Genomic DNA, 27231 nt, shown 5'->3' with positions numbered 1-27231 from the left:
CTGTGTGGCTTCCAGGTCCATACTCAGCCCTCCCTGGCAGCTGCCTGAATTTCTAGGCTCAAGGAGGCCAGGACAGGGCACTGTCTTTCTTCTAGGTCTTGATATAAGACCCAACCTTCCCCAAAGGGAAGCCCCGGTAGGAACTGAGTTTACGCCCACCCCTCACCCCGGCCATTTACTGGGACTGGGTCACACTCTGATGCTCTGAGCATTTTAATGTCATTGTATTCCCTATTTACAGACGAGGACATTGGTGCACAGAGAGGTTAAGTGACTTGCCCAAGATCACACAGCTCTAGGTCACCAAGCCAGGCTTTGCCTCCAAATCATCCGAATTTTACAGACAGGCCACTGGGTCCCTTGCCCGGCGCCGCAGTCTGCGTGTGAGCCACGGCTGCTTGCTGAGGAGCCAGCCCAGCCCCTCCAGGCAGTCCCTGCAGAAGCTCAGTGAACGTGCAATGGTCCAACCAACGAGCGAGCGCCCGGGTGAAGCGCAGCTCCACGTGCAGCGGACGGAGAGCCCGCTGCCGGGACTGCGGGTCCTCAACGACCTCCCCGCCAGGCGCCCCTCGGCCTGGGGAAGGGGCCCTAGTGGGCGGAGCCTCGTCCAGCGTGCCAATGGCAGGGCGGGAGCAGGGAGGGGCGGGGCGCCCGGGTGGGGAGGGTGCGGGAGGCGGGGCCGGCGGGCGACCGGCCAATGGCGGCGCGGGGGCCGGGCGGCGGGCGGTGGGCGGGGGCGCGCGGAGGCGGTGGCGGCGGCGGCAGCGGCGGCGAACAAAGAGGCGGCGGGCGCGGGCGGCCGACCGGAGCCGAGCGCAGCCGAGCCGGGCCGAGCCGGGCCGAGCCGGGCCGAGCCGGGCCGAGCCGGGCCGGGCCGGACCCAGGAGCGCGCGGGCGATGCGGGAGGCCAGGCCGGGGTCGGCGGGCCCCTGATCCCTGCGCCCCAGGCCAGCCAGGGAGCCCCGCGGCGGCCGCGCGCTCTAGCCGCCGGCCCGCCATGGCCGGGGTCAGCTACGCGGCGCCCTGGTGGGTGAGCCTCCTGCACCGGCTGCCCCACTTCAACCTGCACTGGGAGACCACCAGCAGCCAGTTCCGGCCCGAGGACACCGACTACCAGCAGGTGACGCGGGCCCCCTGGGTCGGAGGTCAGATCTCGGGTCACGGCCCCCCTCCCTGCGGGTCACGATTCCCCCTTCCCAGGGTCACGGCTCCCTCTTTCTGCAAGGTCTAAAGACTCCCTATCCCCCACCGACGGTCACGGCCTCCTCCTCCTCCGTGGGTCCTGAGCCCCACTCCCCGAGGGTCATGGTCCCCTCCTCCTTGAGGGTCTAAAGGCTCCCCACCCCCCATGGAGGATTATGGCCCACTCCTTCTCGTGGGTCATAGCACCCGTTCTTCTGGAGAGCCTCCTCCTGGGTCACAGGTCTCCCCTGCTTGAGAGTCTAAGGACCCCCGCCACACACACAGTTCCCCATGGAGGGTCCACAGCCCTGCTGATTCTAGCCTTCTCTTCTGGAGCCACTAAGAGCCTCCTTTCTGGGGTTGGGAGGAGCTGCCTCCTTGCCCTCCACGGAGACCCCTCTGCCAGCTGTCAGTGCCTGCTAAGGCTCCTGACCAGGGGCGGCCTGGGGGTGTTGCCAGGCAGAGCTCCCTACCCAGAGGACCCAGGGCCCTGAGACCACAGCCGATGCCTGGGAACACTGGGTGAAGCCAGGTGGGGATTCCTTACCCCTCACCCCCAGCTGGGGAATCCCACTCACTGCCAAGCTTTTGGTGGGTGAGTGGTCTGGGTAGGTGCCAGCCCTCCCTGGCTGGTAATGACCCCGTGCTGGGCGGCCAAGCTGTGGGATGTACACACGGTGCCTGCCCAGAGACCCGGCTGCCTGTAGCCCTGAGGGAGGGAGGCCTGGCCACAGGGACGCCAGATTGGCCTCAGTCTGGAAGGCTGGAAAAGGGGCTGCGCCTGGGCAGAGCTGGGGAGTGGCACGGACCCTTCGCAGCCCTCTCCCCGAGTAACCAGGCTGTACCAGTGGAGCCCTAGGTCTGGGGTCATGTCAAGCCCAAGAGCCACCCCTGCCACTGAGCCACTGCTGTTTGAGTGCAGGGCAGGGCACCTGGCTGTGGACATTTCCTTCCTGCCTGGGGATCCGGATTCCACACACCCAGTGACTGGGGTGCCTGGTCACCCAGAACACCTCTGAGTTCCTCTTTGGTGATGAATGCAGAGCCCCAGGGTGGGGTGGGAACGACTTTGCTCATAAGATGGCCTGGGAGTCCGATATCCGTGGACCGTGTCACCCCTCTCCAGTTCAGAGCTCTTTCCTCTTTGGTCTCCCTTGTCCAGAGGTGGAGAACCGGAAGCACCCCAGCTCTGCAGGGGAGCCTGCCGCCCCAGCCTCAGTGCTCACGTGGTGCCCGGTCCCCCAGCCCTGCTGATCTGTCTCTAAGCAGACTAGAAAGGGGGCTAGGGATTGGCCCACGCACACCCAGGGACAGCAGGATTCTTATAAAACCGGACCCCCGTGTTCTAGAAGCCCAGCCCTGGGGGGCTGACCAGTGTGAGGGCAACACCGCTTCTCCGTGCACTCCACGAACTTCACCTGGGGTGGCTCTGCCACACCTGTCCCCGGGGCTCTGCTTCCACAGGACAGGACAGTGTACTTTACTTTAGCAAGTTCTCTGCCACTTGTCAGTTCTGAAGCTCCAGGGGTACCCGGGGTGTCTGTGGCCCACGTGGGGCTTTCCTGCTGGCCCGTGGGCTGCCACCTGCCCATGCTGCCCACCACGGTTGAACTGGCTACCATCCCTCCTGCCCTCCGAGGCGCCCGGACATGTGGTGGGAAGTGAGCGAGGGGCCGATGCCTGCAGCCCGTGGAGGCGTCGGGAGTGGTGGCCAGGCCCCTCTCCGCTCAGCCCAGCCTCCCGCAGGGCCCTTTGCTCCTGAGAGGGCCCTGGTTTCTGCCGCGGGGGAGGTTCTGACTCACTCTCTCCTCCTCTCCCCGCGGAGCAGAATTAGCTGCTGAATAATTCACGGTGTGGAAAGCAGCCTGGCTCCGTCCCCCGCCACCTCGCTGCTGGCTCGGGGCTGTGGAGCTAGCTGGACCAGGGAGGACCTGGGAGTCGTCCTGCCTCTACCCTCCTGTGCTGGTGCTTTTGGGCAGGCACTTGACCTCTCTGAGCCTTCACTGCCTCATTCCTGAATCTGGGCCGGTGCGCCGTCTTTGCAGGGCGGGTCGGGAAGTGAGGGCCCCGCGCTCCTGCTCTGTGTTGGGTGTGCAGCCTGAAGAGCGCCCTTTCTGGGTGGGTGGGCGATGGTTTGGCGTGGGCCCTGGCCTAGGGCCTCTTCCTGCCTCCCCTGGGGGAGCATGCCTAGCTGTGGGGGCATGGCCGCCCTCATCCCGCTGGTGGGTGGTGGGCCCCGTGTCCTCCTGACTTGGGGCACCCCTCTTGGCCTGGGAGCCTGTCTGTGTCTGGCACCCACCTGGGCTGCAGGGGCCTGGCAGTCTTCGCCCCACATGTGGGCTGGGCCCAGCCGGGGAGGGGCTTCTGCTTCCCAGGCCGCCCAGAGGAAGCAGGGGCCCTGGTGCAGGAGTAGAGGGGTGGTATGGCCTGGGGAGACCAGCTGTTAACCTTCGCTCTTTCCTGCCCACACCATCCACTGCTGGGAGCCCGGTGAAACCCACTGGAAACCCCATGGGCCAGACCCTGTTTGGGGGTGCTGTTTGGAGCTATCGCTAGCCTTTTCTCACACAAATCTGGGAGATGAGGACAGTCGTCTCCATTGTACAGATTAGCAAACTGAGGCTTAAAGAGGAGATTGGCTGAGAATCACATAGGGAGTGGGTGGTAGGGCCGGAATCCTGCTTCAGGCCCCTTGCCCCTGCCCCCCTAGGAGCCAGAGTCAGCCTTGGGGGACAGGGGCTTCCTGAGTCCCCGACGGCTGGCCCCCTGCAGGGGATGTGACGACTGAGGGATTAGGTGCTGAGGGAGGCTGTTCTGCAGGCTCTCAGAGCCCTGGCTGGCCCTGTGCTAGGGGCCTGGAGCCTCTGCAAGAGCAGGGATCGGGTTTTGCATCCTAAAGGCTTGTGATTTCTCTTGGCCCCGAATTCCTGAGGCCTCCACCCTGGAGAGGAGGGGCTCCCTGGCCACGACTTCTGTCTCTTGGGGGCCCATGCTGTTCGCTGAGCGGACAGACTGCAGGACGGTGCTGCTGCGCGTTCTGTGGGGCCTGACGGGATGTGCGGGCTGGCAGGTGCTGGAAGGGGCAGAAGGCTTCTGGGGTCTGCTGTGTGCCGCCCCACCCCCGCACCTGCCTGCTTGGCTGCCGGTCTGGCTCCCCTGGGACTGGGCTGTTCCCAGCATGCCAGGAGCTCCCCAAACCTGGGGCAGCTGATGGGCGGGATGCTCGTTTTACAGGGGAGGGGTCGCAGGCCCAGAACAGGGAGGAGACTCCCCGGTGGTTGCGTAGCCTGTGACCTGATGTGGCTTGAGGCCAGTCTGTCCTCCGGGGTGAAGGTCAGGGCTGTCATGGCTGCAGGCGGCGGGTGGGGGGAGAGTCTCAGAGCCCTCTCTGCAGACCGGCGTGCGGGTGCCTGGCTGCGGGGTGCCCAGCCTGGGCTCGAGTTCTGTAGCTTCCCGCCTGTGTGACCTTGGGTGGGTCCATCCACCTCTCTGGGCTTCACCTTGGGGATCTGCCCCCTTAACTCCTACCAGCCCTTCCCGACTCCCCGCTCCCAGGCCTCCCACACCCCTGGTGTCCTGAGGCCGAGGTCACACTCACTGTCTGCCCTCAGTCCCTCTCGTTGTCACTCACTGTCTCCCCCAGTTAAGGGGAGACTGGAAGCTGTGAGCTGGAGGACAGTACAGGCTGGTGTGGTGGTGCTGCGATCGGGTCAGGGCTAGGCCTGCGGAAGTCCAACAGTCAGGGAAGGCTTCCTGTAGGAGGCGCTACCTTGCCTGCCATGGAGGCGGTGAGCCAGGCTCTGAACGACCAGAAGGCGAGGACCTGCCTGGAGCTTGGCGTGCAGTGGACATAGCAGCTCACCTTCCACGTCGGCCCAGTGTGTGGGGCCCTGAGTGCTTTGAATGTTCCCATCGAGACCCTAAAGATAAGACCGAGGTGGCTGTGCAGAGACCTTGGGGGAGAGAGTTCTAGGCGTTGGGAACTGCCCGTGCAAAGGCCCTGAGGCAGAGAGAAGCCTGGGCCTCAGCCCAAGATAAGGGAGTCCCTCTGATCTGAACGTGCTGCCTCAGAGCTGGTGAGTGCTCTGTGCCCGGGGTTGTGTGAGGCCAGCCTGGAAGGCCACTTAGGCAGGACCCACAGGAGCCAGTAGTCTCCTAGCAGAGACCACAGCACCCTGGTTTAATGCTGTGACTCAAGCAGGGTCAGCGTGTGCCTGTGAATGAGACTGGCTCCGTTGGCACCATCTCCACAATCAGGAGGAAATTCACTCTGGTTAAAAACAGCATTTATCGCCTCTCTTCTTGTTTATGAAAGTAAGACACATTCATGGAACACTTGGAAAATAGGAAAGAGTGTGGAGACAGGAAAAAAAAGTCCCTCTAGCTGGAGTCTGTCCATGCGCTTATACCTGGGGAGGGGTGCCACCTAAGACTAGAATTTGTCACCGGCTTTTAAACATCATGTCTTTTGGACCATGTCCTTGGTCCATGGCTCTTGGTGCTTGCCCAGCATCCCGCGACACCAGGATTCTGAGGCTGCAAGTGACAGAAACGTGCCAAACGTAACAGAGCACACCGAGGGGCTGCGTGGAAGCTTCTAGAGCACGCCCTGCGTGGACAGCAGCTGTGAGGGTGCAGGGCCTATGCATTGGTGGGGGGGGGGGCAGGGAAGCCCCTGCTAGGCGAAATCAACTTTGTTTTGCTCTGAGCCAGTGCCCCGGCACTGGGGAGAACCGACTGTCACGTGGCCCTTTGGCTGGGAGGTGAGGCTGCTGGCTGCCTCTGCCACCAGGTCTACACCCGCTGAGAGGTAGGTGTTGGGGCCAGACTCTTGCCTGGCGCTGGTGTGGGCTCTGCGCCGCCAGGCCCCATCTTTGGGCCTTTCTGGGGCTCCTGGTTTTCTCGGGTCTGAAGATGCGGTGACCAGCTCTGTCCCCAGCACTGCACTGCCCTGCCTGGGGGACAGAACAGCTTGGAGGGCGCCTGTTTTGGCTCTGACCAGGGGCTCTTGGTCAGGCTCTGGGCTGGGTGCTCTGTGTCTCTGACCCCCAAGTTACAGCTTCTCTACCGAAGAGGCTCATGGCGTTTGTTTAGTAAGCTGTTTGTTTCTGGGAAGCCAAACAGTAACACTACAGAAGTGAAACTGAGGCCCCTGGCCAGCCAGCATCAGTGGGCTGGGAGACACGGACAGGCTCCAGCTCCAGCCCAGCGCTGCCCTGCCTGCGGCCACAGCCCCTGTGCGCTTTCCGAGTCTGGTCCCCCCAGCAGGAGCTAGTCCAGGAAGGCTCAGAGGGTGTTGGGACCAGACCCCCACTGGCCAAGGCAGCTCTGCTGAGTCCTTGGCTGGAGAGGAAGAGCCGAATCTGCAGCCCAGGGACTGGATCACAGAGAGAGAAAGTGCCCCACGTGGCCCCCGAGGAACTGGGGCACGTGACAGAGGGCGGGTGCAGCAGGACCCAGGAGCGCCTGGCTGTGCCCATTGCTGCCTCCTTGGATCTGCGGGGAGCCCACCCTAAGCCCTGTGCTGGGCCGGGACACACACATGGCCCCCAGGCGGCTCTCAGGGGCTTCCCAGGGTCTTGGGGAGGGTGAGGACCCAGACCCACGGTCGGGTTGCTGCATGGCACACACCAGGCCCTGTCGCCCAGAGCAGGGAGCCACACGCTGCCAGAGGTGGGAGGTACTTTGCAGAGGACACCCGTGGCTAGGGTCCCAGGCCTGCCCCGGGGTCCCTGCTGCAGAGGGGATGCAGATGCCCCAGAACTGGATCTGCGCCTGCCCTGCTGGACTCCCGAGGGGCCCATGCACCGCTGACATCTGCCGAGGCAGCGGGTGCCCTTCGTGCCACGGACGGGGCTGTTGGAGGCTGCAGTGGGCCTCCAGGCCCCCAGTCCAGTGTCAGGGGCAGGACAGGGCCTGCGCCTGGTGCCAGCTGGCCCTGAGACTGCTCGGGTTCTTGTCCAAAGTCGGGGCAGGCGTCCGGTGTGCCCTCAGGGAGCAGGGCCAGGGGAGGGTTGAGTGACTTCCTGGGCTGGGCCTGGTGGATTTGAGGGGTGCCAGGGTCTGCACGTGGGCTGGGCAGGCTTCCGGGGGGGCGCTGCCTCCCTTCACACTGCCCCCCACTCAGGGCCTGGGCTCTTCATGTGCCGCTGGGCTCGTGCACACACGCAGGCTGCAGCCCCCGCTTGGTGCGCCCCTCCCCCTCCTGGGAGGTGGCTGGCTGAGGCTGGGTCCCCTCAGAGGGGCGGGTGGGCTCTGAACGGTAGGTGTGCCAAGGGTGCTTGGTTTTGTCCGCACCACCCTCTAGGGCCAGGCGTGTCCTGTGTTGGCCGAGGGCATGGGGTGAGGCCGGGCTGCCCAAAGCCTGAGTGGCCCCTTGCTTCTGCCTCTGAGAAGAGCGCCAGGCGTGGTGCCACTCTGCCCGGCTCCCCCGCTCCCCTGCCCTGGCCCCGTGCACCCTGGGCTGGGTTCCTGACCGTTGTGAGGAGGCCCTTCAGACTGCTGACCCCCGAGTCGGGTTGGGCTGTGCCCCAGGGTGGAGACGAGCCCTGGGCTGGGCTCTGGTCTGGATGATGATGTGACCGCCCGTCTGGTAGCTCCTGGCTACATCTGAGGCCTGTCGCGTGCGCCCCCAGGAGTGGCGGGTGGAGAGGCGCTTGCAGACAGGCTGGTGAAGAGCAGAGGAGTTTTCTGGGTGTCATGCTGGGAGACGTGTTAGGGCATCGGACCGAAATAGACACGCTCGCAGCTTCGAGGGCCGCGCCGGCGCCGTGTTCTCTGGTGTCTTCCCTCCGCCAGCAGGCGGGGCGTGGGCAGTGGGAGAGCGGGGCCTCGGTGTCCTTCCACGTGGCCCACAGGCCTGGAGGGCAGCAGGAGTGCTGAGCCTGGGGGATGACCGACCAGAGCTTCTCTCTGGGGCTTCACCCAAGTCCCGCCTCGCTGGGCCTGTGTCCCGGTGATTCCTGGCGGGGCAGGGTGGTGTGTGCCCGTGAGGATGGAGGTGCAGCTGGAGTGTGTCTGTGAAGCCTGGTGGCCTGGACCTAGGACTTCAGGGTGAGGGGACTCGGCCAGAGAGCTGGACCCCTCCCGGGCTGCTGCATGCTGGCCACTGGCTGTGCTTTCTCCAGGCATGGCCACGAGCTCACCATCATGGAATTTGTGAAACCCAAGCCTGGCTCGGTGGAAAATCTGTTTTTAATTTCTGGCCGGCATCTGGGAGCCACAGCCAAGTGTGTTCGGGCTGGGGAGCAAAGGGCTGCACACCCGGCTCAGCACCCAGCCAGCCTGGCCCGGGGGTGAGGGGGCCTCTTCTGGAACTTTCCTCAGGAGGCCTGTGCTGGCCCACACCCTGTCTCCATTACTCAAGTGTGGGGGCCCTGGGTGTCCCTGCTGGCCCCAGGCCCCTGGCCTGGAGGATGGGTGCCACCCCTGCCCTGGAGGATGGGTGCCACCCCTGGCCTGGGGGATGGGTGCCACCCCTGCCCTGGGTGGTCTGGGGACCAACAAGGCCGTGTGTGTAGCTTGGCTACAGTGGGTGCTGAGGCAGAGGGCCAGCGCTAGGGGAGGGGGCAGTGCCATGTGGGGTGCGTCCTTCCCAGTGGGAGACCCCAGACGTAGGAGCTGTGGCAGCAGCTCAGCCTGGTGCCCCTCCCCTTTCCTCTCCCAGGCCCAGGGCTCCAGCCAGGACATCTCTGGGTTCCTAGAGGGTGCCTTGGGGTGTGGGACGCTGCCAGCCTCCTGGACACCCTGACCTGGTCTCTTCCTCTGGAGAAGGGCCTTTGGCAGCCCCAGGGCTGAGGTGGACAAGCCCCAGAGGCACTGGAGGGGTCCATGGCTCCCCCTTCCCACTCCATCCCCGCTCCGCTGCCTTGGTCACAGCTGCCAGGGCCTCCCAGGACGCAGGTCTGCAGCCTGGACCTGGTGCTGGGCCCTCACTCACACTGTCCCTCTCTGGGAGTGCTCACCCCACACCTCACCGTGCCCTGCTGGCACCCGCTGACCCTGTAATGGCAGTTTAGGGCACCCCCGGAAGCTCCTGCACCCCTCCCCCGATCTCCCTGGTTCCCACAGTTTGTGCTTCCAGGCCTGCACTGCTGGGGTCTTGGGAGATGCCAACCCACCAGGAGCTGTGTCTGCGGGTCCCATGCCCCGTCCCCAGGGCCAGGCCTGGCGCTGAGTATGGACACCCTGTGTGTAGTGGTCCTCGGTCGGGCCAGCTCCTGAGGCCCTGTGCGTGGTGAGGCTGGTGTGACCGACAGGAGGACACGGGAGTGCGGGCCGGTGAGGTCCCAGGTCCCTGGTGGAATTTGGACTTGCCTCCTCTTTGGAGCTTGCTGTTTACCAGCTGGCCAGGCCACCTCCCCCGGAGAGTTGGTACAGGGGGAGGGGGTCAGCCCTTCTCCAGGGGCTCCCGCTCTGGCAGGCACACAGCCCTCCCGAGTCCCTCTCATCCGCCCGGCAGCGGTGGGACCTCAGGCTGCGGTCACGCCCCCGGGCTGGGATCCCGACCCCACCCCACTAGCACATGACCTGAAGGAAGAGCCCGATCTCCTGGAGCCTACCCAAGTCACCCCTGGACTGCCGGTCCCAAGTCTCCCTGCCAGCACCGGCGCCTGGGTGCACGTGATTTCCCACAAGGAGGCCCCGCCACTGGGACGGCAGGGTGGCGGGGAAGCGGCCTCTGGCGCTGTGCTTGGGGCAGCCATGGGCCCACACTTCCCGTCAGAACCTCCGTGAGGGTCTCCCGGTGGGGCGGCGTCTCCCCAGCCTGGCCGCGGGCTTTGGTGGCCTGCAGAGGGGCCGAGTGGACAGGCCAGCTCTCGGGGTCAGTTGCTGATGGCACGGCAGCGGCTCTGCCGGCAGGGGTGCGTGTTCAGCAGGCAGTGTGTCCATGCTTCTGATGTGCTCCCCGCGTGTGGCGTGCTCCCTCGCAGGCTTCCGTGCCACGTGCTGCCAGGACGCCTAGCTGAGCTGCCTGTGCAGGTGACACGTGGAGGTGCTGCCCCAGGGTCACGCGTGGCCCTGCCGGCCTGGTGGCCTGGGGCCTCCTGGTGCGGATACCCGTGCGCTGACAGCCCACATCTGGGCTGTGCCAAAGGGGCAGAGCGGGTGCGGGGGGGGGGGGGGCCGCAGCAGGTCGTGGTGGGGACAGGCCTCCAGCCTTGTGCGCTCTCACGCTGTGGCCTCCCGGATGCGATGGGGCTCAGCCTCTGCCGCACGGGCTTTTATTAGTAAGATTTGGTGACACACCACGGCCCTCCCCTTACAGGGCCGGCTGGATAGCCCCCTTGTAGCTGGACTGCCAGCAAGTCTGAGGCTGAGCTGGGGATCCGCCCACCCTGCTGGGACCACCCGCCTGCACAGGGAGCCCGCTGAGGCTCACACAGAGACCACCTCTGCCCTCGGGCCCCTGTCCCTCGTCCCCTCGCCGGCGCTGGGAGGACCCGCTGGAGGCCAGGGACTTGTCAGGTCCCCTGATAGGCCTCAGATTTGGGCCTGGGCCTGAAATGGGACGGAGTGAGGCTTCAGACCCTGAGCTGTGGCTCATCAGGTGTTTTCAGAGCCGGTGGGGACTGTGGGGGCCTTAGGGCCTGGGGGGAGCGCCTGGACACAGGGCCGGGCAGGGGCCTCCTTGGTGGATACATTCCACGGCCGGGGCTGCAGGGCCTTGGGACCGGTGGGGTGGGCTGGGGCTGAGAAACAGCAGCTGTAGGGCCGGGAGGGGTGGGTGGACGGGCCCCCAGCCCCGTGCACGTGTGTCCGCGCCAAGTCCTCACAGCGCAGTGCTTGAGGCGCGCTCAGGTGGCGGGCGGCCAGCGCTGTGGCCCGCGGTCAGGATACGGGCCCCAGCGCCTTGTCTCGCCTGACTGAGTGCTGACATCACTTCCATCACAGACGGAAAATTCCATTTGGTCAGAGCCCAGATGCTGATCAAACATTTCCCATTCAGAGGGGACGCCAGGCTGTTGAAAGGGAAGGCGGGGCCGCCACGGGAACGCCAGGGGAAGGCTGTTCTCTGGACGAGGGCAGGGGTCAGGCCCCCCGGCCCCTGGGCGGGAGGAAGCAGCTGCCCACTGCCGTGCGCCCCAGGCCTGGCTCCGGCACCCACGTGGGCTCTGCTGCTCTGCAGCAGTGGGCTGGGGCCCTGTGTCATCCAGGAAGAGGGTGCTGTCACCTCCCCACAGGGCTGAGTGAGGCTGTCCTGGTGGAGGCCCCGCAGCCTGCCTCCCTGGGCTGTGCCAGGGGCCCACGAGCAGCCCAGTGGGGTCCAGGTTTAAGGCTGGCCTCGTCCAGGAGAAAGCCGTCCTGCCAGAGAGAAAGCTGCCCCAGCCTGTCAGAGCTTGGGGTGGGGGCAGGGGCCCCGTGTTTCTGAGTGTCCACTGTGGGCCAGGCCTCAGGGCCAGGGGGGGCACCACCCCGGCTAAATTGGTGAGCTCAGCGAGGCCTTTCCAACGCCCCCTAGGGGAGGTGTGGGCAGACAGACCCGGCGCTTAAAGGGTGGCAATAGAGCCCTGTCATCACGGTCAGGAAGGGCTTTCTGGAGCTGGGCAGACAGCACAGGAGGGGAGGGGGCGGAACCCCAGCTGCCCGGACGCCTGGCTTCCTGTGTGTTGGGCTAAAGGGGTGACATATAGCACCTGGGTCTCTGCCTGTCCTTGCCTTCAGGGAAGCCTCTGGAAGTCACTCTCCTGCCCTCAGGTACCCCTCCTGGAGCCCCGGGACACACTCTCACCCTCAAGGCCCTGGACCCAGGGCTCCCCGGCGCTGGGCCTGCCTTGCCCCTGCCTGTCACTCGTTCGGCCCGTGAGGCAGGGGTGGAACAGGAGGCTCCTCCCCCAGGGCTGTGACTCTTAGGGCCCCCAGGCAGGTGGCTGTGCCTGTGCGTGAGGCCTCTCTCGGCTCCCCGTCGCTGGCAGGGGTCCGATGCCCAGGTGCTCGGGAACCCCTCCCCGCCTGCCCCCCCAGGACCACAGCGCTCGCAGACACAGGCTGCTGTTGGCACTGCTGCTGGGAGCTCGGGCGGCAGCTTCACGTGTGTGGGTGTGAGTGAGCATGTGAACACGTGTGGGCATGAATACGCGTGGGTGGGCGTGAACGTGCACACGCCCACTTTGTCCCCGAGTGGCCCGGACTCCCCCCCAGCAGCTGGGACGGCGGCTCCCTTACCCCAGCCCACGTGGCTGCATGGGTAGAGCTGGCCTGGGAGCAGTACCCCGAGGGCTCCCCACGGAGGCACTGTTCTAAGTCTTTATGGGCGTTAGCTCATTTCATCTCACAGCAGCCCTGCTAGGTAAGGGAGTGACGCCACTGTCCCTGTTCTATACGCGGGGAAACTGAGGCACGGGGACACTGACCCACGGTCACATTCTAGAACCAGGCAAAGCAGCGTTCGAACCCCAGCCCCCTGGTTCCCCTCAAGACTAGCCGCCCCTCTGGGCTGGGCAGGAGCCACTCCCTCACACCTCTGTCCAGCAGCAGGCTGCCTCCTGGTGGTGACACCCGGGGTGTCCCTCCCCTCGACCTCTGCTCCCGGGGGGACTGGGCACCAGCAGGGACTGCAGCATCGCCATAAGCCGGCCCTTCTCCCACGTGACAGCTGGGAGGGACTGGGAAATGTCACATTCCCAGAAGAGGAAGCAGGGCCTGCGGGAGCCGCACTGGCTCTCACGTGGCAGAGCTGGGAGCAGGCCAGGGGCCTCCCACGGCTGGCTGAAAAGAGCTACTGACAGGTTTCTGGGTTCGTGTTTTAATTATAAAGGTAGTGTGGTTCGTGGTTTAGGGGAAAAAAAAAAAAAAGATAACCAAAAAAGGAAAAAAGAAAAAAAAAAGAACCCAACAACAAAAAACAAACGAAATCAAAGCTGTAGGAGATCCAAGTGCGCCTCCCGGGTGCCCAGGCCTGGCACGGCGCCTTCTGGGCAGTGTCAGCTGTGGTGGCCTCTGCCCAGAGGGCTCTTCCCCGACCTGCTGGATGATGATGCGCCCTTGCAGACTCGCCCTGCTACTCCTGCCTGTTCTGCTTGTTCTGTTTTTCATGGCCCGGCTCCCGTCCAGCAGGCCCCAGCCCCAGCCTCCTGCAGCAGCCCGGCAGCCCCGAGGACGGGGGCTCTGCCTGTCGGGCGCCTGCCAGGCCCTGGCACCTGACACGTTTCCCAGACAAGCGGTGAGCCCAGCTGTGCCCCACCCCGGCCTTGCCCCAGGCGCTAGGATCCTGCTTGGCCAGTGACGCTTATCTTACCTTAGTTTTCTCATCTGGCGAACGGGAGTGGGGGTCCTGGCGCCACCCGGGCGGTGGTCTAGGCCCGCGAGTTCTTTGGCAAGCCCCGATGACCGTGTGAGCCCTGGCCTCGTGCGCTGCCAGGCTGGGTGGACTCAGGGCCCCAGAGGGGGTGCCGCCTGCCCTGGGCCCGATTCCCCGGCTTCCTCACTCCAAGAGGGGTTTCCTTGAGGGGGTGCACGTAGATGCACTGATTTCAGCATCAGCTCCACGCACGCTGTGTTCCGCACGTGGTGGCGGGTGAGGGGATCCGGCAGGAGAGGAGGTGGCGCGAGGTGGGGGGTGGTAGGCGGGCTCCGGCTGCGGCAGGAGGGGCAGCGGTCGCTGCCAGCGCTCGGCCGAGCTGGGGCTGGCGGGGGCCAGGCTGGTGAATGGGGCTCGTTGCTGGTGGAGATGTCTAGGCAGGCGTGTGGCGTGGTCCGACTGAGGATTTAGGGGAGCAGCCCGCAGGCGGGGGCGGCAGGGCCTGCGGCCGCTGTGCTTGGTCTCCAGCTCGTGCGTGTGAAGGCGGAGCCCACTAGGCGGTGCTGTTCCTCGCACCCTGCTGTGTGCTGTGGGGTGGGGCGGGGTTTGTGGCTGACACTAGGCCCCTGAGGTGAGTCCCCTCCCCCATGACTGGCGCCTGTCCCTGTGACGGCCCTTGATTTCCACCGGAGACCCCCTGCTGTGGCCTGGCTGGTGTCCCTGTGTGACCTTGGACAACCTCTCTCCCCCCGCCACTGGCCTCGGGGTCCCCTCTGTGACGCGAGCACCCTGGGACCTTGACAAGGTGTGCTCTGGAGCCAGCACCCTGGGCCCCCTCCCTTCCCCCACCCAGCTGGTGGGCCAGGGTGGCCAGGTCCTGTCAGACCCTCCTGCCTGTGCTGCAGCCTCGTGGCGGTGCCCCGGCCTTTCCCAAGAGGGGGCCCCACGCTGGGCCTCACGCAGGAGGGCAGAGGCCCAGCCTCCAAACAGCACATTGGCTCCCAGGGCACCGCGTGGCTTTGGATCGTGGCTGGAGGTGCAGGCCCCGGTCAGGGGGAAGGTGGGAGAGCCCTGCCTCGGGTGTGGGGGTCATCAGGGATGGAGGGCTGGGCAGGCTGGCTGCTGGGAGGGCAGAGGGTACCGTCCTGCATCTGCCGCCTGGCAGTTGGCTCCTGGGATACAGCCGCTGGGCACCAGGGCTGTGATCCCGCGGTCCCAGTGCCTCTGTGGCTGAGCCTCTGGTCCCGAGGGGGCCCCGCAGGGGGCAGGCGGGCCTGGGCGTTCCACCCCCCGGTGGCTCCCTAGGCTCACGGCCACATCGCTGAGTGTCAGGACGCGAAGAGGGTGTTTCCAGGTCCCCCTGAGGTCTGCTTGTCTCTGTAGTAGTGCCGGCAGGGGCAGCTAAGGGGTGTCCATGGTCGCACCACCGCGGGGCGGGCACCTCTCTGCAGTACTTACTTGGACCCCCCCATGAGGTGTACATGGTCAGGGCTAGCCTGCTGCCCTGCAGCCCTGCGTCAGCTACCACTCTCAACCCAGCAAAGCACGTGTGGGCAGAAAGGCTGTGATGTGGGCACATGGGTTCTTCCTCCTTACCTCCTCTGAGGCTGGTTTTTTAACTGGTGAAGTGGTGGTGAAGCACTGGGCCAGGAAAACTGAAGAGCGTGGTGCCCAGGCCAGGCCGGGCTGGTGCCTGTTGTGACAGATGAAGGCTCTGGGCTGTGTCCCTGTTACTCTGTCCACCTGAGGCCCCAGCCCAGGACTGAGCCCGCAGCGCGTGTCACCGCTGGATCCAGTCAGCTGCTTTCCGTGGGGGACGCTGGCCTCAGTGACAGAAGGGTGCTGGGGGGCACTTCCTCGTCCCCCGGTGCCTCCTGGGATGTGGTTGGAGCGTGCTGGCCCTTCAGGCTGCCCGAGGCTCAGGGGCTCACAGAGGCGGTCAGACCCAGAGTAGTCTCAGCACTCAGGGTGAGGATGGTGACGGTGCTGATGGCCCCACACCCAGGGCCCTGCAGCGGGTGTGGGTGGCCTTCCCTGAGACTCTGTGCCTACCTCTTGTGGGGAGGCAGCATCACCCCCTGTTTACAAAAGAGAAACTGAGGCTCAGGGAGAGTAAGGGCCTTCCCTGGCCACGTGGCCAGTTAGCAACTGTGCTGGCCCTGCCCAGGGTCCCCCGCCAGCACCTCCTCACAGCGCCTGGGCCAGAATCCCTGTTCAAAGAGATGTGCCTTGGGCTCTGGGGCCCAGGAGGTGGTGGGCTCCCATGGGGAGCACACAGGGCCTGGGCAGGGTTAGGAGAGGGGATCCCATGGTTTTGTCCACCTCCAAGTGGGGCTCAGAGTCTTGGTGTCTAGGAGTGAAGACATGAGTCAGGGGTCCCGAGTCTCGGGTCCTGAGTCTGGGTGACCACAGGCACATCACCCAGGTGCTGGGAGCCTCTATCCCCAGGGCTGGGGGAGGGTTCAGTGGGAGAGCGCGCCGGTCCCGTGGCCCAGGCGCAGGTGGAATTCGCTGGTACTGCAGTTGGGTGCAGAGCCAGGGCGGGGGTCCACACCTCCAGCACCACTTCCCAACCTCCCTCAGGCGCTGCTGCTGCTGGGGGCGGCCGCGCTGGCCTGCCTCGCCCTGGACCTCCTCTTCCTGCTCGTCTACTCCTTCTGGCTGTGCTGCCGGCGGCGCAAGAGCGAGGAGCACCTGGACGCCGACTGCTGCTGCACCGCCTGGTGCGTCATCATCGCCACTCTGGTCTGCAGGTGAGCGCGCGGGGCGGGCCGGGGGGCGTGGTCGGCGAGGGGCGTGGCTAGAGTGGGGGGGCGGGCAGGATAGAGGGGTGACTGGGCCGAGAGGAGAGGGGCCGGGTGGGCCGGCCGGGGGCGGGGGCGGGGGCGGGGCAAGCTGGGGGCGGAGCGGGCCGGGGCTCCCGGGCCTGTGCCCTCATGCGGCCCCGCCCTGTCCCAGCGCCGGTATCGCCGTGGGGTTCTACGGCAATGGGGAGACCAGTGACGGCATACATCGGGCCACCTACTCGCTCCGCCACGCCAACCGCACGGTGGCGGGGGTCCAGGACCGCGTGAGTGGCCGCATGGGAGGGGCCTCTTTTCCTGCTCCTAAACTGCGTGTGTGCGCGTGTGCCCCAGTGTGTGGGAGCGAGGCGTGGGCGTGTGTGGGAGCGGGCCCGTGCCCCGGCTCACGCCACCCCGAACCTGGCGCAGGTGTGGGACACCGCAGCTGCCCTGAACCGCTCGGCGGAGCCCAGCCTGCAGAGCCTGGAGCGGCAGCTGGCCGCCCGGCCAGAGCCCCTGCGGGCGGTCCAGCGGCTGCAGAGCCTGCTCGAAACGCTGCTGGGCTACACGGCTGCCATCCCATTTTGGAGGAACCCAGCCGTGTCTCTGGAGGCGCTGGCCGAGCAGGTGGACCTCTATGACTGGTACAGGTGCGGCCCTCTTTCCTTCCTGCCCCGCTCGGTTCCCACTAGTCTCTATGGGCCAGTCGGCGCCCAGCTCCCAGTGCCTGAGGTCTTTTGGGGCGAGGGGCTGGGGCCTCTGGTGGTCACTGCGGCAGGAGTCCCCCACGGGGACATACGTTACAAGAGCGAGGGCAGTCTCCATATCCCAGAACTGCCTGTGGAAGCTCCTCTGGGCTGTTTGCCTGGCTCTGCCCCAGCACCCCCTTTCTGCTGCCCTGGGATTGGGCCCCCCGTGCCCGGCCCACGTGTACGCTGTGCCCCCAGGTGGCTGGGCTACTTGGGCCTGCTGCTGTTCGACGTGGCCATCTGCCTCCTGGTACTGGTCGGCCTCATCCGCAGCTCCAAGGGGATCCTGGTCGGGTGAGTCTGTGGGCCCTCAGGGCAGGGGGAGGGGGTGGGGCACCTGCAGCACCGTGTCCCCTGAGTCAGCCCTGTCCCACCCTCCTGTCTGTGGGTCCAGCCTGGCGTGGGGTGCAGCCCTCACCCCGGCCTGGAGGGTGCTGACTGACTCTCTTTGCCCCAAGGGTCTGCCTGCTGGGGGTCCTGGCCCTGATCATCAGCTGGGGCGCACTGGGCTTGGAGCTGGCCGTGTCTGTGGTAGGTGATGGAGAGGACAGGTGATCCCCGTCTGCTGGCCGAGCACGGGGGGTGGGGTGGGGGATGCCACACTCATCGCCCCTCCCCTCTTCCCCTGGGGGCCTGTCACGGGCGCACGGCCCGTCAGTCCCTGCCGCCCGCAGACTCACGCCACCTTCCTGAGCCAAACGCAGACCCTGGGGGACCAGGCTCCACCCCTGAGAGCTGAGGGGTCTGGGGCGGGCGGACGCCCAGCTCAGTCATCCCATCCTCCTTGCCTGCACCCACCCCAGGGCTCCAGCGACTTCTGCGTGGACCCCGACACCTACGTGACCAGGATGGTGGAGGAGCGCTCGGTGCTGAGCGGGGGTGAGTCTGCAGTTGTGTCCCAGCAGTCCCAGCCACACGTGAGTGCCAGCTGCTGCCTGCAGGGCCACAGGCCATCTGGGTCAGGCCTTGCGCTGGCTCTGTTGACTGGTGGCGAAAGTCAAGTGTGGGGCTTTCTTATGTTTCCGACATAAGTTCCGTGGGAACCCAGATCTTGGCAGCCAAGTATGGGTGCGGCGCGAGGAGGCTGCCCTGGGCCGTGATGGACCTTACGCCTGGCCCGCATCGTGTACTGGATCCCAGAGAGCCGCCAAGAAGAGACCAGAGAGCACAGGGCGGGGGTGTGGGGGGCAGATGTTAGGCAGTTGGGGTCCAAGGCTTCTTTTCCAGCTCTGGCTGGGCTTGAAAAATCTTAGGTTTTCAAAATCAGAATTATAAGTGAATCCCCATCTCTGAACGTTGGACGCTGAATCAACACCTGTTTTAATGGGGATGAGTAGGCCACCTGCACGCTCCGGCTTCGTGCCCCCTTTTTGGGGTGACATTCTGGCCTAAGAACTGTTCTGCCCAACTGGCCTGGGAGCAGATGCCCGCCCCGGTGACCTCTGACTCCTTGCCCACCCCCAGTGCCCTGTCTGCTGCTCCCCAGGGAGGGGAGATATGAGGCCGCCCCCCAAGAGAGAACTGTGCACATTTCAGGGACATGGCTCAGAGCAGAAGGGCCTGGGCCCTGGCCCCAGGCTCCCTGGAGACCGTGTGCCCCCTCACACCTGCACGCTCACAGATACAGACAGGTGCACACGTGTAAATGCGCACACAACATATGCAGACGTGCGCATAGACACCCACGTGTGCAGACATACACGTGTTCACAGATACACCTGCGTACACGACATGCAGACACAGCCGTACACATGCAGATAGATGCGTGCACACGCAGGTGTGGAGACACCCGTATACACACACACAGACACGCACGTGTAGATACACATCACAAGCAGACACACAGGCACACGCGGACGGCTGGAGTGGCTCAGCCGCCCTGACCTCTCTCCACAGACATCCTTCAGTACTACCTGGCCTGCTCGCCCCGTGCCGCCAACCCCTTCCAGCAGGTGAGAACTCGGCTGCTCCGGCCCCGCAGAGCACCTGGTCCCCTGGCCCCTGCCCCCAGGTGCCCACAGACCACGAGGCCCACTCTCACACCTCGTCAGGCCCCTGGGGCCCCAGGAGCTGTCGGGAGGCAGTTGGGCGAACGCCACGTTGACATTGCTAACTGTCCCCGGGGTTGCCACCCTGACAGCCTCAGCACAAGCCTTTTGGGGTGGCCTGCTTAATGCCCTCGAATCCCTGGGACTCCTTTCATTTCTCAGGCTGCCCCAGCCATCTCTGTAGGGCAAAGCCGATTGTCTGGCAGGTGTGGGAGGAGCCCAGGGATGCCCCATGGAAGCAGGGGTCCTGTGCCTGCTCTGTGGAATAACCAGATGGATGTTGTCATGATGGAATTTGAAGGGAAGCCATGTAGCCCACTGCCTGTCATTCCACATAACTGTGCGGCCCTCTGGGGTCCTCAGGACTGTTTATCTGCTCTAAAGACGCTGTATTTTCACTGTGTGGCCTCTGGGGTGTGTGGTCATCTGGGGGGCCAAGAAAAGGTGTCCCACAGGCCCACAGAGCAGACTGCCGGGCACAGCCATCCCACTCCATGAGCTCGTGGCCTCACAGGCTGGACGCCCCTTGGGCCAGCAGAAGCCAAAGGCCCTGGAGCTGGCCTGCGCCGCGTGTGGGTGGGGACCTCGGGGAGGGAGAGACGGCTGCCCCCACCCCCGCTGGAATCAGCCGGCCTCTCTGTGGAGCAGAAGCTGTCGGGCAGCCACAAGGCTCTGGTGGAGATGCAGGACGTGGTGGCTGAGCTCCTGAAGACCGTCCCGCGGGAGCACCCGGCCACCAAGGTGAGGGCTTGTGGGTGTGGTCAGTGGAGCCAGTGGGATCCCTCTTCTCATCACGAAAGGGAGGTGGGGTGCAGACACTGCTCAGGCTGCCTCCCGCAGGACCCTGCTGGGGGGTCTGGCCTTCTCTCCTACCTGCCATCCTTCCCTCACGTCCCCGAGGATTTTTGGTAGGTTTTACAGGGCAGACACACACACACACACACACACTCACACGCGCGCGCGTACACACACACTCACACGCATGCACACATACACTATAGGACCAGCCTCACTCTGCACAGAGTATCTTGGACAGTGTTTTGTCCCTTAAGATATTCTGAAAACTTCCATTGTCTTAAACTGTTCCTTAAAACGTGATTTTTAAAAGAACCAGGCCCGTGTCAGGGACACGCGGGCGTTTGTTGTTTCTCCCGTTACAACGAAGGCCCTGCCCTGGTGGCCGCGTGGGCAGGTGCTGTGCGTCCCATCTCACTGTCCCCCTCACGTCTTCAGCAGCCCCCTGAGACCAGGGCACAGACTTGGGGGGCCCCCTTTCTCAAAGCCAAGGGTCCTCAGGGCCTGTGCCAGGACTGTGGGGGTCAAGGGGGTCTCGACGGCAGGGTGTGGGGTGGAGGGAGGCCTGCGGCTGGCTCAGGACCCTTTCCGGAACGTAGTGCTGACCTGGCATGGTCCACGCCCTCCAGGACCCCCTGCTCCGTGTCCAGGAGGCGCTGAACGGCACGGAGGTGAACCTGCAGCACCTCACCGCCTTGGTGGACTGCCGCAGCCTGCACCTGGTGAGAGCCGTCTCCTAGAGCCGGCCCATGGCTGAGCAGGCGCGGGGAGCGGCAGGGAGCAGTGGGGAGCAGCTAGGGGCGGAGTAAGGGGAAGGGGAGTGGCTAGGGGAGGGCAGGGGGAGGGGAGCAGCTAGGTGGGGGAGGGGAGCAGCTAGGAGGGGTGGGGGCAGGGGAGGGGAGCAGCTAGGGGGAGCGTGGGGGAGGGGGAGGGGAGCAGTCACAGGGCCTCTGCCCAGCCTCCAGTGGGGGCAGTGCAGGCTGCTGGGGGCTCCCTGTGCACACTTCACCTCACCCTGTGCTTCCCCGTCTCTCTCTCTGTGTCCCCGTCCCCATTCCCGCCTGCCCTCAGGACTACGTGCAGGCCCTCACAGGCTTCTGCTACGATGGCGTCGAGGGCCTCATCTACCTGGCCCTCTTCTCCTTTGTCACAGCCCTCATGTTCAGCTCCATCGTCTGCAGTGTCCCACACACCTGGCAGCAGAAGAGGTGAGGGGCTAGGGAGGTCCTGGAACCTGCCCCAGGCCACACAGCAGCTGGGGCCGTGTCTTCTGGACACCCCATGTCGTAGCCAGGAGACAGGCAGGAAGGCCTCCTCACCTCTTGACACTCCCGGGGCCTCTGTAGCAACAGCCCAGAGGCGGTCCCGGTCCAGGCGACACTCGAGTCCGGAGCAGGCAGGGAGAACCGGGGTCCCCTGCCTGCTGCTGCTGGCTCTGTGCCCACAGCTGTCCCCACTTCTGACTGGCTGGATGTCTCATCCGTCCCCCCACCCCTGGGTGCAGGTGTGCAGTGCTGTTGAGGGGGGAGACCAGCTGACTGCGGGACTCAGAGCTTCTGCAGGGAGTGCCCCACATGGCCCTGGCCTCCGTGGCCCCCTCAGCTGGGTGACCAGGATGGCAGCTACCTCCCATGGGCCACTGTGTCTTTATCTTTGAAGTAGTGGTCCTGGTGGCCCCTGCCTCAGTCTCCCCAGTCAGTACTGGATTGAATGGTACATGGGTATGCCAGGCCCGCCGTCCTCGAGCCCCTGTGGTGTGTCTCCCATTTGGGCTGTGGCTGTCTCTTGGTGGCCCAGCCCGTTTGGCGAGCAGGCCAGCTCAGATCTCTTCCTTTCGTCTGGATTTCTACTCTACTTTCTGTTGGGATGGTGTTGGTGCTGGCGGTGGCGGTCACGGTGACAATGGTGCTGGTCACGGTGGTGGTGGAGATGGTGAGAATGGTGATGACAGTGGTACTCATGGGAGTGGTGATGGGGGCGGTAGTAAAGATGGCAGCTGTAGGGGAGTGGCTAAGAGCACACCCCTGGAACCTCATGGCCTGGATTCAGATCCCAGCTGTACCCTTGCTCATTGGGTAACCATAGGCAAGTCACTTAACCACTCTGGGCCTCAGTCTCCCTGCCTGTAGGATGGGGGTTAGAAGAGTACAACCTCTTAGCGTGACGTGAGCCCTAGATGAACCACTGCATGCAAGCGCTCGGCCCTGGGCTTGGCTGGGAACTGGCACTTGGTCAGTCGCTGCTGCGACCCCACTTGTCTCACTACGAGGGCACGGTGGAGGGACCCTCTGCTCAAGGCCACCCAGCCGGTGGTGGGGAGGTGGGACGTGAGCCCAGGCCTGGCTGGCCTGTACCCTCACCACCAGGCAGCCCAGTCCCAAGTCCCACCCAGACCAGGCAGAACGTGAGGCCCCACACACCGGAGCACCAGAGGCGCGGCCCACGGCTCCCTGGGCTCGCCCTGCAGTGGCCTGGCTGGAGTGGCGGGCAGGGAGCCAGGGGGCGGCGGAGTCTGGAGGACTGGGCTCAGGCCTCTCGGGGCGGGCTGGGACGGCAGGCACCTGGCCCTCTGTGCTCCCGCAGGAGGGGCCTTGTCCCCTTTTTTTAATAGACAGTCGGTGTCCGTGTGCATAGGCTGAGGTGCGGGTTCCTCGGTGTCCCCGGGCCACTTACCCACAGTCCCGTTGTGGGTAGGTGACAGAACCAGGATTGGAACCAGCTGTGTCTGCACAAGAGCTGAGCCCCTGTGGGTCTTGTGGCTGGCTGCCTCATGCCAGGGCCTGAAGCTGTGCTGGGTCCCTCCCTGCAGGGGCCCTGATGAGGATGGGGGGGAGGAGGCCGCCCCAGGGCCGAGGCCGGCACACGACAGCCTCTACCGCGTCCACATGCCCAGCTTGTACAGCTGCGGCAGCAGCTATGGCAGCGAGACCAGCATCCCGGCCGCAGCACACACTGTCAGCAACGCCCCGGTCACCGAGTATATGTGAGTGAGGCATGCTGGGAGCGGGTGGGGCAGCCCAGGTTGGGACGGCAGACCCGAGCCCTGGGATAGGCTGCCTGGGGCTCAGTGTGGCTGGCATGCACGGCTGCCGTGGCTTGGAGTGGGGATGCAGCCCCACCACAGGGAGCAGGGACTTGAGCTGCTGCAGTGGGGAGGGGTGGGGCCTCCCCGGGGGCCGTCCGGGCTCTGGGTAGGCTTGGCCTGCTGCTCCCACATGCCTGGGTGGAGGCCATGGGAGGCCACTCTGTCAGATGGAGCATCTGCGTCTCGTGCAGGGAATGACGTTGCCAAGGGCCCTGGGCCTGGCCGCGTGGTGGGCAGGCAGCCGGCGGGGCCGGGCTGAGGCTGGCAGGTGGCCACCGTGGGCCTGCTCGGAGCCCCTCACTGTGTGCCGGGTTCCTGGGACCCCAGGCCCTTGCTGGCAGGCAGTATGCAGAGTGGTGGGGAAGATGCATGGAGTCCTGCTAGCTCCAGGACGGGCCCCGTTGGCCCAGGGCTGGGACTGCCATGGCCAGTGGGCACTCACAGCCCCCCCTTCCTCTCACCTTAGGAGTCAGAATGCCAATTTCCAGAATCCCCGCTGTGAGAACACCCCTCTCATCGGGCGCGAGTCCCCGCCGCCTTCAGTAAGTCTTGGGGCCGGAGGGTGGGTAGGGGCCCCACCCCGCCGCCTCGTGTCTGCTGTGGTCTTCACAGGCAGTGCAGGCCCTGCACGCGGCCCCGAGCCTTCAGTGCCAGGGCTGAGTGTGGGTCCCAGCCAGGGCTCTCAGGCAGGCATCTGGCCTGTGTAGACGGGGCTGGGTGAGCTCACAAGCTCCTGCGAGGGCCCTTGCATCTCTTCCCACCCCAGCCCTGCTTCCTCTTCTTTTCCTTCCTCAACTTCCTGGACTCAACCCAGGTCTCGTCTCCTGGCTCTTCCATCTGTGCCTGGTGTCCCCTCTGGTCTTGGGAATGAGACACAGAAAGGGGACAGGGTGGGAAAGGAGCTTGTAGAGAGGCCGGGGCCCCTGGAGGGCTTCCTGGAGGTGGTGGGCCTCAAGGAACAGGGCTAGAGAGGCTGAGGGCCACCTTGCTTCAGAAATACCCGCCTGCGCGTGGGGCGGCCCCGCCACGCCCTGCGGCACAGAGCAGGCCTGGGGTGCCCTGGCCCAGGCTGTGCGGGTTCTCAGGCCGTGTCATGCTCGGGCCACCCTCCTGTCGGCACTCTGGTCTGCACGCAAGGCCTGCTGTGGGCCGGCCCTCACCCTGGCGTTGAGGCCGCCCTCTCTCTCTCTTTTTCCTGCACTCCCACCCCGGGCCCTCCTAGCGCTATCTGGCTGCCCTGGACGCTGGCGGCCACACGGGTTGGCAGTTTAAGCCCATGAGCAGCGCCTGACCGCTGTGGTGGCTGTGTCCTGAGTGACAGGTACTGGCCCACCTGGGTCCCCTGCCCTGCACCGCCTGCGCACCCATACCTCCGTGCCTCACACCCTTTGCTCACCGCTAGCCCATCGCCAGCGCTGGCTCATCAGACAGGTCCCAGCGCTGTCTTGGCTCAGCGCCCACGGGGCCAGCTTGCGGCAGTGCAGGTGGGTGGGCTTTGTGGCCCCTAGCCCAGCCACAGAGACCCTGGCCCTGGGCTGTCACCCTCGCATCAGGGGCAGTGAGCCCCTGCACAGAGCCCCCTCCTCGTCCCTGGCCCAGCTGCAGCTGGCCCCTGCCCATCTGTCACCTCCCAGCGAGCCGGCCACCCAAACCCGTGTGCGCGTGCACGCCTGTGCCTGGCACCCTGGGGTGCGGCCAGCAGGCCCGGCCCTCGAAGGGCCGCCCCACGTGTCTGGAAGTGCACACAGCTGCGTGCAGAGGGGCACACAAGCCGCCGCGGTCCTCACACGGCGCCGCGCGCCTGCTCGGGTTCGTCAGCGGTCTGGGCTGCTGCCCACCGTCCCCCAGCCCATGCTGCACGCCCCTGGAATGACGTGGCTCCCAGTGCCCGCCCATCCTCCTCCCAGCTCGCCTTCGTGGCCGCTGACGGGCGCTCACAGCCTTCCCCCTTCCGGGAGCCCCGGGAGGGCTCTCGGGCCCAGGGGAGATCGTCTGTCCTGATGCGCACACTGCAGTGTGTGGCCTCGGGTTCGGAGCCCCCAGGGATTGCTGGGGGCTTGTGGCTGCAGGGTCAGCCTGCCAGGCTCCTTCCCGCTGGCAACCTCGGCACGTGCCTTGGCTTTTGTCCCCCGGACGGGCGTGTGGCCCCTTGCACACTGCTTGGTTTTAGCACACGTCTCTTCCACGTGTGTTCGTTGTGAGCACATGTGCACATGCATGTGTATCGAGTGAGGCCTTCATGCTTCAGGTTGGACAAGAGTGGCCGAGATGTGCTGGCTGTCCCCGCCCCAGCTGCCTTTGTCCCTGCGTCCGTGACCCACAAGGAACCCCCAGTTTGGTTCCCATCTGAATGGGTGGCAGCATCACCCCAGCCTGAGGGGCCTTGGTGGCTTCGGGGTCCTCCCCTGGGGTGACGGGGCAGAGCCGCTGTGGAGGCCTCTCAACCCTGTGACCTGTGGTGTCCGCCACTCTGGGCCCTTGGGCACAGCCTGAGCCCACACACTCCTCCTGGCCGCCCGGCCAGGATCCCGCAGGGGGAGGAGGGCCCGTGCTGGGTGCAGTGGGGAGCCTCCAAGCTCTGGTTCTTGCCGGGGCAGAGTGCTGCCTGGCCTGATGCCACACGCCCAAGTCGGGAGCAGGGGCTGCTGTGCTCATCTCGCTGGGAGAGGACGCTGGTCCCCGTCCGGAGCCTGGGGAGTGGGCGGCCAGACCTCTGCCCCCCGGGGCTGTCACTGCCCCCAGCCCCGGCCAGGGCTCAGGAGTCCAGGCCCTGGACCAGCGGGCCCCTCCCAGAGCCCCTTCTCCCAGGGCTCTGTCAGCTGTGCCGCCACGTGGTCCTGCCCCATCCCACCCCAGGGTGCTCCGGCACACCCCATGGAGGCCCTGCCCGGCTGTGCCCAGTGCCCGCTGACCACCTGCCCCCTCCCCTTGTCTCCCTGCAGTACACTTCCAGCATGAGAGCCAAGTACCTCGCCACAAGCCAGCCTCGCCCCAACTCCAGCAGCAGCGGGCACTAGACCGCCCGACAGCCACCCGCCCCACGTGCCAATCGCCCCACTCCTCCCCGGGCCGGCCTGGCTGCTTACGCCCGCGGCTGCCTGCCATACCCTCCGCACCCACCCCGGGCCTGCTGCCGGCGCACTGTGGCCACTCGCCCCCTCCTCCCCTTCCTGCAGGGGCGTGGAGATGCCCGGCGGGCTCCTGCTGGTGGCGACGCAGGGGCTCTGGGCCCGCACCCTCTCCTTGGCTCACACGCCTGGACACCTGGGGGTGCTGCCAGCGACGCCCGGGCCCTCCTGGCCCCCAGCCCCGTGCCCCTCTGCCTCCGAGGATTCGGGGATTTGCAGAGCCCTGCGCTGGGCCAGATGTGTCGTGCTGGTGCTGTCCCTGCGGACCCCTGCCGTCTCCTGGCCTGGCAGCTGCCCCACCCCATCCCTCCCACAGCTCTGATGCTTCTCTGCTCCTTCAACGTTTCTGTGCCTCACCTCTTAGTTCATAGGCCGCGCGGTGCTCCCCGTGCGCTGGGCATCTGGAGGGACGGCCGTGTGGACCCACGGCCTGCTTGTCTCCCACGCGCGGAGACCCTCTTGTGGCGCCTTCACGTGCCTCTGTGGCATCTATGACTCCTTCCTTCCCTCGCCCCCCACCCCAGGCTCTGCATCGGGTCCCCACTTTCTCTGCTTCCCTCCCAACAGCGCTCTCTCCCTCAGCACCCACCCCGCCTGTGGCACCCAGCCCTCCCCGGCGGCAGGAGACAGCAGGTGCCGTGCGGAGCCCAGGCTGCTCATCGAGTGCTGGCCGCCCTCTTGGTGCCAAGACCCCTCCCCCACCCCAGAGGCTTGACAGCTTCATCCGGTTCATTTCTTGCACTAACCACATTTGTCATCTCTAGGGCAGGCGGGGTGGCGGGCCGAGTGGCACCCCCTTTTCGGTTCCCTTTCCATCCAGGACAGGCACAGTGTCCCAGAGCCGGCTGGGGGACTGGACCCGAGCTGGCTGTGAATGTGCCCTTGGCCCCTGCCGCCCCTCTTGGGACTAACCACTGACCTCACTCCAGCCTCCGAGAGAAAGCACCCCTGGCCAACCCAAAGCCCGCCAGTGTGACGCCGAGTCCAGGCCGGAGTTGAGTCCCAGGATAGCCAGCTGGGAGTCGGGCTGGAGAAGGTGTTTCTTCTCGTGGTGCTGCTGGGGGGTGTCGAAGACCGAGAGGCAGCCCAAGGGCCTGGAGACCCCTCCCTGGGCAGGTGCTGCGCCAGGGGACCGTGTCCTCAGGAATGAATGTCCCTTGGGCTGTAGGACTGAGGTCCCTGTGGCCTCAGTCTCCCTACCTGTGAAGCGGGAACAAGGC

At 65.7% G+C, this 27231-nt stretch overlaps 1 protein-coding gene across 1 annotated transcript; it reads left to right on the top strand.

The window, feature by feature from the left end:
* Window positions 1-997: 997 nt before the first annotated feature.
* Window positions 998-25900, top strand: TTYH3 (tweety family member 3). Its single transcript, XM_065893355.1, has 14 exons — window positions 998-1120; window positions 16007-16176; window positions 16382-16493; window positions 16636-16856; window positions 17154-17249; window positions 17414-17486; window positions 17759-17834; window positions 18852-18907; window positions 19652-19744; window positions 20428-20520; window positions 20870-21006; window positions 22608-22781; window positions 23350-23425; window positions 25826-25900. Exons 1-14 carry the CDS (start codon window positions 998-1000, stop codon window positions 25898-25900), a joined length of 1575 nt encoding a protein of 524 aa, XP_065749427.1.
* The last annotated feature ends 1331 nt before the right edge of the window (window positions 25901-27231 follow it).

Source organism: Phocoena phocoena, chromosome 15 (genome assembly GCF_963924675.1).
Source record: "Phocoena phocoena chromosome 15, mPhoPho1.1, whole genome shotgun sequence".
Classification (NCBI taxonomy): domain Eukaryota; kingdom Metazoa; phylum Chordata; class Mammalia; order Artiodactyla; family Phocoenidae; genus Phocoena; species Phocoena phocoena.
This window is presented reverse-complemented; position numbering and strand designations above follow the sequence as displayed.

Excerpts from the sequence above, each read along its gene's own strand:
- TTYH3 (XM_065893355.1), top strand. The coding sequence starts at position 998 with ATGGCCGGGGTCAGCTACGCGGCGCCCTGGTGGGTGAGCCTCCTGCAC. Across the intron at positions 16,177-16,381 it reads ATCGCCACTCTGGTCTGCAG|CGCCGGTATCGCCGTGGGGT; the intron begins GTGAGCGCGCGG and ends GCCCTGTCCCAG. Across the intron at positions 21,007-22,607 it reads CACACCTGGCAGCAGAAGAG|GGGCCCTGATGAGGATGGGG; the intron begins GTGAGGGGCTAG and ends CCCTCCCTGCAG.